The sequence below is a fragment of the Topomyia yanbarensis genome, chromosome 1 (genome assembly GCF_030247195.1).
Source record: "Topomyia yanbarensis strain Yona2022 chromosome 1, ASM3024719v1, whole genome shotgun sequence".
NCBI classification, from domain to species: Eukaryota; Metazoa; Arthropoda; class Insecta; order Diptera; family Culicidae; genus Topomyia; species Topomyia yanbarensis.
The window spans coordinates 80208275-80218187 of record NC_080670.1 but is presented as its reverse complement, the minus strand read 5'-3'; the positions used below and the strand labels follow the sequence as shown (position 1 = coordinate 80218187).

Below are 9913 nucleotides of genomic sequence, written 5' to 3'. Positions count from 1 at the left end.
AAACATTCGAATATTTCGATATTTTCATGAAATTCGAAGAAAAGATGCACGCGCCCTATCATTTACTTTGGGTTTCTATGCGCCCATTTGCTGAGCCCTATTAAAAAGTATACTGTCAAGCTCGCCCATTTACCCAGCCCTACCCAGCAAGACAGAGTCAGTTTAGCCCTTTTACCGCGCCCTTATGAAAATTATGTACACCGTTTAGCCCTTCCGCAAATGGTGGTTGCTGAAGGGCGAAATCACGACTGGAATGCAAATTGGGCGTAAGCATTTTTTTAGTTTCTACCCACTAAAAGCACATAGGAATTAAATTCTTTGTTATATTGTCATAAGGTTTAACCATAGATGCTTCCGGAAAAACATGGTCATAAAGTAATTTATACCTACAATAAAAACTACATTTAGAAAAGCATCGCCGTATATTGAAACTGATTTTTCTCCATTTGAGTACATTGCGACTTTAGCCCTATTGAAAGATCTGTGTCGATTTATTAAATTTGCATGAAAATGTTCATGTGTATGAAAAGTAGCCAAAATAAATTCAGCAGCACTGTTTTTCATCCCGTTTGAAAATATGAACGCTCTTGACTGGCAAAACGACCAATCGAAAGCTGGTTCAATATTGAGGTTAGAACTGGATCGAATTGGCTACGCGATTGTCTTCTCTTCTCTTAGGGTTTACTGTGCATACTGTAGCAATGGTGGATTCAGATGGGAAAACTTCGCCTGTAAAAATAAAAGAAGGTAAAGTACAGTATACACACGAGCGGAGGGGTTCGATTTCTTCACCATCGCTTAGCTGGTTTACTAGTATGTTTAAACCTAGTAAAGAAATCGGCCCTTAGTGGAATGGACTTAACAAAGGTTTTCCGCTATTTTAATCCACCAGCCAAACTGGAATTAAATGGTAGAAAACCTGTGTTGAGTGCTAAGCTAAACTAGTTAAAATAATCGTTCGAGTTAACTGACTTGATATTTTTCAGAACTTGACGGCGAGCCAAATCTGATGAGTTTAGAAAAAGTAGATCGCGATTCTTCGGAGATATGGCCAGAAAAAGGTAATTCCCGCTTTTTCTCGTTCTAAACGCAAACGGCTTGAGGCATTTTCGTTCTTGAGAATGCACTACACCGGTAGATGCTACACTCATTCAAATTTGAGTGTAATCAATCCACCCCTTTGTTGTTTCACACCGGTGTAGCAACAGATAAAAATGAAAATGCTGTTAGATTGGCACAAAGGATGCAAAATACCTACATTTTTCACAGCTGTATTATAGACCTTTCTATTTACGTTAACGGCTTGAGGCATTTTTGTTTTTGACAGCGTACTACACAGGTAGATTAGCCTGGTCATTTTTGCAACATCACTCAATCTCGAAGAGCGCCACGCTGAAATAGTTTCCCTTTAGCCTAACAAAAAGACCTGTTAAATTTGGAACCGATCCAGGAAAAATTAATGGACCCGAAAATGGATTGAAATGAACCAAAAGCAATTTTATTGAAATTTTTCATTCATTCATTCAAATTTTTTTCGTATACAAACTATTGAGTTCTTGTCGACCGGTCTCACGAACAATAATGCACTTTCCTGATTGAAAACAATCCCATTTACTTTTGCCGTCTTTGTTTATTATTTTCCACCAGGTTGTGATGTATTATTTGTATCATGTGACGTGTACGTACAGGAGTAGGGTTATCAAATAGACTGAGAGCAAATTAAGGACATCCCTGCCAAATGTTATGCCAGTGACTAATTTTCCAGCGGTTGAACTGGGATGTTGAATTTCAATCGAGATCTAAATAATTTAATACAGGGTGATTCGTCATGACGTTTTTTTAATCTAGTAAAAAAATTGAAAATTGAGTGAATCGCGAATTGTTTATTTGTCAATCGAAAGAACATTTTTTGCCATTTATTGTTTGAAAACAATTTCTTTTAAATGTTGACCATGTTGGCACTTCAGATAGTCCATTCGACTGGTCCAATTTTTGATGACGGATTCGAGTATTTCAAGTATCTGGTTAATTACTCGAGTAATGTTGGTTTTCAATGCTTGGAGATGTCACCGCCGCTATGTTTTCTTCACTGCGTGCTAGATGTGGTCGATTTGTTCGCTAATCATCCAATAACAAGAACTATAACGCTTACTTTTTGGTTGTATAGCGAATAGTTGAGTCAGTTGGCCGATGATGTCGACCATACTATGGTCGGAGTTCACTAAACACATTTCCCACAGATCGCTGATTTTCGAAATATAGTTGAATAATTTGAAGATGGTGAGCCAGTGTAAGTCGTTCTATTATGAAATGGCAAACAATACTACACTACAATAGCATAACAGTTTGCAGTAAGCACCCGTTAACTACTAGAAAATGCCCTGTTAAAAAACTTCATGTTGCACAACCCTGTATATGCAAAGGTTCGAGACTAAAATTAAGGACATTTGAAGTAAAATAAGGACGCTTTCCAAAAACCTTGGAAATAAGGACATGTTCTTTAAAATAAGGACGGTTGGTAACCCTATACAGGAGCCGTAGAAAAGTATTTTAAAACCACTAAAAATAATATGAAATTTGTAATTTATCAGCAGAACGAAAACTTGTCAGCAGTGATGCCACAAGTACAGATTTATCTAGAAAGGTACAGATTTTTGAAGCATTTTTGGTACAGATTCTGTACGGTACAGATTAAAATTAAATTAAAAAAAATAAATTACAGATTTTTGTGAAAAAGTACAGATTGGTACAGATTTTTTTTACATGACAGCAAGGTAAAATAAGTTAACCCTGCGATGCATCCCAGTAAACACCAGGTAAACGTTCTGTTATGCAGCAGTGATGGCAAGAATTTGAATTGGAGCTGGTACTGATTGAGCTTGAACTGAAGGTTGCACAGAGAATGCGCAAAATTCGCAAACGAAAAAAGCAGTTTTTTTTCCACACCGTATGTCAGATCTTCATGAAAATCAATCAGCAGTACTGTAACAACATTCTACATACGCTGATTGATTTTTATGAAGATCTGACATACGGTGTGGAAAAAAACTGCTTTTTTCGTTTGCGAATTTTGCGTATTCTCTGTGCAACCTGAAGCTGACATTAGAATGCGATAGGCGAGAAACCTGCTTCCAGCAAATCAAAGGGATGATGTCCAAGTGACAGCGAATCTTCTCGGAGTGCATACATTTACTCTGACCTGCTCCATTTGGATTCCAAGCAGGTTTCTCGTACCCTATTGATATTACCAGCCCCATCTCAGCTTCTTGCCGCTACTCTGGTGGCCACCATTGGTTACAAACAAAGTGGCAGCGAGAATTTGAGCTGGAGCCCAGTCAAACTCACACGGAATTTTAACTGGTTTCTTTCGGAATTTCAGCTCAAATAAAACAACCGAGTCAATGTCTAGTTTGATTTCCCGGATTTCCCCGAATGAAAAATATGAATAAGAAAAATGATTTTTTTTAAAACAACCTTGTTATTATTTGGGTACAGAATCCGGTACAAATTTTTCTATAGAAGAGTACAGATAGAAAAGATTTTTTAACTCCCGGTACAGATTTAATTGTGGCAACACTGCTTGTCAGTTACATAAACTTTGTATCAACTTCGAAATTGCATAGGTATATATATTTTATTGATGCGAAAAATAAATTATAAAATTAAATTTTTGGCGGAGACTATCATTCCTAACCGGGGGTGGCATCTGTTGATGTACAGACGTTGAAGTAGTCAACATATGGTGGGCAAAGCCGCTTCTATTAGTGGGGTTTTCGATTGATTGACACCGGTGTAGTGGAGTGCACTGAAACTGCACCGTTTTTGCACTTTCTAGCAGAAGTGCAGAAAACAGGGTATGTTCCATTGACACTTCTGCTAGAAAGTGCAAAACCAGTGCACTCCACTACACCGGTGTCAATCAATCGAAAACCCCATAGGTTTTACACCAACCGACATAACCCGACAAAATGAGCCGAATGAACTTTGTTTGTCAATTCTCGGTTGTTTGTTTACATGGAAGTTACGTGAGTTCGAATGTAACAGATGAGCACCCGTTGCACTCGCACTCATGCAACTGGCAAAGTAAACAAACCACCGAGAATTGTCAAACATGAACTTCATTCATCAACTAGCAAAACGTTTGCATTAACTCATTGCTGTAAATTTCGGTACAAATTTTCTGAAAAAGTAGAGCGATTTTTTTATTCCCGGTAAATGGCATCACTGGTACCAGCTTATTTAGTTTCTCTTTGCCGCTCAGCAGCGAGAGGGGAATGGGTGTCGCAGCTCTCCAACGTGCAATGTTGCATCTGAAGTTTTGTATCACAACAGAGCAAAACTTTCTCTTTTATTCACCGAAAAAAATCACGGCGGCCATGTTTAACTCAACAATTTCGTCATCGATGACCAATTGTTGAGCAATGTTGAATTTCTAAACACGCCTAATTTGGTCATCGATGACCAATTGGGTCATTAAATGAGAAAAAAAAATCTTTTTTTATTACATACATCGATAAAGCTGATTTTCGTGATTACAACAATGTTTTTTTTCCAACTCAGGAAACGTGAAAATAAAATTTAAATTTAAAATAAAGAAATATGTTGATAGTCTTGATTTGACACTATCAGAAGCATTTGACATATCGAATTTAACGACAAATGATGCCCTGTCAGAAAAAATGAATACATGTTTTACCGCAGGGTTATTTTTATTTGACGCGTATTTTGACAATTATCAAATTGACAAATTATCTGATCGTTATCACATCTAACATCCGGAAATTAAATTTCGTATCTGATTACATATTAAATTTCTTTTAAAATTGTGCGGCTAGAGTATCTAGAGAAATGGAACCAGGATATATGAAGGCTGATGCAAACACACTTCCAAAAGTTGACTTCTATATGGTGCAGCATTTTCTTTCCACCAACGATAAATTTAGGGAAGCTAACAAAAGGGAAAAAATTAAACGGTAACTATTTGATTTTTTTATCCCGGCTCGAAACTGCAAAATCTTTACTAACCTTTAGGTCGAGCAACTCGGAATACCTAAAATCAGCGATTGGAAAGGTGCAGTATAAAATTGAAAACGGCGTTTATACCGTCAAAGCCAAAGTGGTTCCGGTGCACAGAATAACCAAAAGGCAATACAGTGTTGTTGCTGTCATTGATACTGTGCTGAAAAAGGTGAAAGATGTGTATTGTGTAAGTGAGAGCGATGGATGCAAGGCAGCGGCTGGTGGCTGTAAACATGCAGTTGCATTTTTATTCTTTCTTTACGAAAAATTTTCAACTCCCTCTCCAACCGATTCTACTTGTTTGTGGAAAGTTCCTCAGTTAGCGCTTATCGATGAAAATATTGACAATTTTGACCTCAGTACTTACTCAACTTCTGGCATCAAAAGAAAGATTGATCTGAAAAATGGTAGTGGAAGGTTTTTGCAAACATTATTGAACAAGTGTCCAAAATTTCAAACCAATACTGCATTGAAATATCATCAACCTTGTTCTCAAACTGAGTCATACAGTATGCATAACTTAATACTGCAATTTAAATCAAATTCACAAGCGGTAGATTCAAAAAGTTTTATAGCATTTTGCAAAAATAAAATGACAGTTCAAGTGTGTAGTGTTAATGAGACTAACACTAGAGGACAAGATTCTTCACTATAGCATCTTCTAAAGTTTGGGAGAATAACCGCGTCAAGATTATTCGAGCTATCGCGCTGCGGAACGCCGCATGGGACATTGGTGGATGGTGTACTAGAATGTAGTACGAAAAGTACAGAAGCTATGCAAAGAGGGTTGCGTCTGGAACATGCAGTTTTAGCTATAATCCAGGTTTATTATAAAAATGTAAGACGTTGTGGACTTTTCCTAAATCCTCTATCCCGCTTTTGGTGCTTCTCCTGATGCAGTTAACGAAACAACAGTTTTTGAAATCAAATGCCCTTATAAAGAGGAAAATATTAAATATTATATGCAAAATGATGGGCAGCTCAAGGACAAAATAAAAAGTCAAATTCATTTACAAATGGTGATGTCGAAAAGAGAAAACGGAGTTTTAGTGTTAGACCAGGTTTTGAAAAAAGTAGAAACCCTGAAAACTAGTAGAATTTCACGAAGTAGATTATATAACAGAAAAGATGAAAGCTAGTTATAAATTTTGGAATGAACATATTTTTACTAAACTATACGAAAGTTTTTGATGGTTTGTAATGGAATACACTAGTCGAAAAGAAATAAACTGCAAAAAACAACAACTTTTGTTTTATTGACATTCTTATTTTACCTGATTAACTTATCCTGTAAATTAACCAAAACGGCAATTATAATTATAATATCGTCGAATTTGTCAAAATATCTTGATTGTAACTCAGCATGTGGGGCACACATGTTAAATTCCCTGAATCGTCGAATTAAGCGTTCAATATGAATTTGAACACCCGCAATCGCTTTGGCTTGCATGGATTCCTTTTTTGATAACGGTTCATCATTAGATACACTTGGTGGTCTAATCAATATGCCTCCTGCTATCTCTACATCAGATGCCACGTTTTTAAAACCACGATCGGCTAGCACTCCTGTTCCGAGTTTTATAGTTTAAATATCCAGATTTTAATGTAGAATACATTTAAGCTTTCAATATAGGGGTCCCGTTTCAAAATATCGGCTGCGGCGCCGCGTCAGATTTTGAACGTTAATAACTTTTATCATACTTAACAGAATGATTTGATTTTTAGGCCAATTTGTTGAAAATATGTTCCTCTATGCTGTATTAAAATTTGAAATATGTATAACATGCACTAATATAAAAAAATTGTGTTTTGAAAAATCTTTCGAAAACGACTCGGAAGTGAAAATTTTCAGCCCATCCCGCACAGAGCCGTCACTTTGGTAGACCAACCGAGCAATAAAATAATGAAAAGTTTATATATAGGTCCACTACATGTTTGTTCCTATGATTATTCGCATTGGGTTTCTTGACGAGAGCAGTTGGTGGGGGAAAGACGGCATATTCCTTTGGTTAGGCCATTAGAAGCCGGACGGAAAGGAAAGGCTCATGCACGGCACGAGAACGAGCGAGCCAGTCCACCGAAGGAAAGCAGTTAGCGATGACGACGGTCGGAAAAAGTGCCCCAGCTACTGGTGACTCATCGCAACCCGATCAGGAACTGTCGCCCTGCAAGAATTTCGCCCCAACTAAAGGGCAACAGAGAAACTAATCTGTGTTCTAATAAGAGTTAAGCTGGCTCACCATGTCCGCGGGGAGTGCGTCTGAATTATGCTCCCACAATAAAACAATAAACGGTTCTTTACAGGACCAATTAATTGTGTTCTAATAAGAGTTAAACTGAATTTTACATTTTATGGTGTATAACAAATAATTTTCAGAAAGCTATATAAGAAATACGATGTGTGGAAAGAAAGAGAATTTAAATTATCCTCTCTCGCTCGTTTTCGTGCACTGCATTTCCATTCCTTTCTGCTGCTAATACCATCATAACTAAAGCGAATGTGCGTATTCTCCCACCATCCCATGGCCAGTGTTGCCACAATTGCATGTCGCTATTAAAATTTGAATTATTTTATTGAACTATTTGGCAGCTTCTGTTGATTAACTGCATAAATCGATTTGTTTGTGCAGCTCCTTGCTAGTAGCAAACTAAATATCCTTTATCAGCGCTAACAAATAACACAAAAGAATTTAAATTTGTGAAAATTTTTTCCTTCCTTCTTTTCAAATCTGCAACATTCTTTGAAAATATTGTTGGAATGTTGTTATTGAAAAACTGAACATGCAAGTTTGCTAGCACTGGCCACTAGATTGAAGGCGATGGAAAGACAGAATATTCGTTTTGGTTATGCTAGTATTGGTAGCCGAACGGAAAGGAAAGGCACAGGAATTTTGAAAAGAAGGAAGGGAAAGATTTTCACAAATTTAAATTCTTTTGTCTTATTTGTTAGCGGTGATACTGGCCATGGGATGGTGGGGGAACACCCACATTCGTTTGTTATGATGGCATTAGCAGCAGAAGGGAATGGAAAAGCAGTGCACGAAAACGAGCGAGAGAGGATAATTTAAATTCTCTTTCTTTCTTTCCACACATCGTATTTCTTATATAGCTTTCTGAAAATTATTTGTTATACACCATAAAATGTTAATTTCAGTTTAACACTTATTAGAACACAATTAATTGGTCCTGTAAAGAAACGTTTATTGTTTATTGCGGGAGCATAATTCAGACGCACTCCCCGCGGACACGGTGAGCCAGTTTAACTCTTATTAGAACACAGATTAGTTTCTCTGTTGCCCTTTAGTTGGGGCGAAATTCTTGCAGGGCGACAGTTCCTGATCGGGTTGCGATGAGTCACCAGTAGCTGGGGCACTTTTTCCTACCGTCGTCATTGCCAACTGCTTTCCTCCGGTGGACTGGCTGCTTGCTAGTGCTTGAACGAATACGAATGATGCGAAAAACCGACCGACCAATATTCATATATGAACACACGAGAAAGCACTACTATCGTTCCGAGTTTTATAGTTTAAATATCCAGATTTTTTAACTATTTTTTGATCACTGGCACGGCCAGGAAATCCTTTAGAGATGAAGTTGATTAGCCCGCAAGATGTACACGAAACTAAATATTTTATCGTGTTGCAGGATTTCTATTGTGAATATGTGACTGACTGCAGAACTGTGTCGGACGGTTTTTGAATTTGTATTTTGAAGCAATCGATAATACTGTGTATCGTAAAATATTTGTTCAAAAAAGAAACGGGCAAAAACTTTAATATCACTAGGTTCGGGCCAAAAAATTAATTCTTTCATTTCGCTCGCTATAATAGGAATGCAGTGGCTGAAAATTTGACATACACGAGCGTTTGTCAATCCTACGGAATCACACAAAATTTCGAATGGTTCATTCAACCTAATTTTCCGGAAAACAATGATCAAATCCCTCTCGCTTATGCCAGTCGTTTCAGTCAATGCGGACAAAATATATAGGTTATCAGCGGAAATTCCTAATTTAATCATTGATTTCGCTTTAACAATGGATGTAAGTTGATCTTTCGAAAAACATTCTACAGAGTAATCGTTTAAACTTTCTCGACTTGGTGACGCTTCCGATTGAAGATTTCTCTGTTCGTACGGTGGATCCTCCTGGATTTTCAACGCAAGAAGTCAGTGTGAATGGGATTGTCCTCAATGATATATGATGTGGAAAAGTTTGGGTTCCCTTATTTTTAATACTAAAATTACACTGCACAGCAACTGAAGATCGATACAATGCGTCTGTTATAATGCTTCTGTCCATCATCAGGTGCTTTTTATTGCGTTGTATATTGTCACGAGAACTAGTGTCAACTAGTTTGGGCCCTGAAATAATAAGTAGTAATTACATAATCTTATACATACATTGTATGAAAAATATTTACGTTTAGCTGGTTGAAAATCGTTTGTTGTTTCCAAAGAATCGGACGATGTATTGAAAATTGAATCGAAAATACTACCAACGCATTTCAGGGGATCAATCGGATCGGATAAAAATGAATACCGTTCGCCAGCAGAACGGTTTGGTATGCTTTTATGCGGCAGAATATGCGGTAACAGAATGTAAGGATGACTGGTTTCCAAGCCTGAGAGCTTGGTATTTACGATTCGGTAATCGGACATCTAGATAATGAAAGAAAACCATTTTATTTTAAAAACACGAAGCAAATTATTTCACTGAAAACTGATCAATTAAATTTTCCATTTGGAATAATAACACAAATAATGACCTCGAAGTGAATTTCACAAACATTTTTTCGTTGATAGTAACTTGGGCATCGGATTTTCAACATAGACGCCGCATTGATGTAACCACAGCCTCCTATCTATCTATCTATATATCTATTTATATTATATA

At 37.1% G+C, this 9913-nt stretch overlaps 1 protein-coding gene across 6 annotated transcripts in view; it reads left to right on the top strand.

Moving 5' to 3' along the window:
* The first annotated feature begins 599 nt into the window (after window positions 1–599).
* LOC131678006 (protein lin-52 homolog) overlaps window positions 600–9913 on the top strand; it is a 51426-nt gene continuing 42112 nt past the window's right edge. For 2 of the 6 annotated variants that reach the window (XM_058958128.1, XM_058958127.1), the window contains exons 1-2: window positions 600–747; window positions 987–1061. In XM_058958128.1, coding sequence (XP_058814111.1) covers window positions 702–747; window positions 987–1061 — 121 coding nt within the window. In that variant the 5' untranslated portion in view covers window positions 600–701. Of the gene's footprint in view, window positions 814–986; window positions 1062–9913 lie in introns of all 6 variants that reach the window. The other 4 variants (XM_058958126.1, XM_058958125.1, XM_058958124.1 and 1 more) reach the window with 4 other exon arrangements.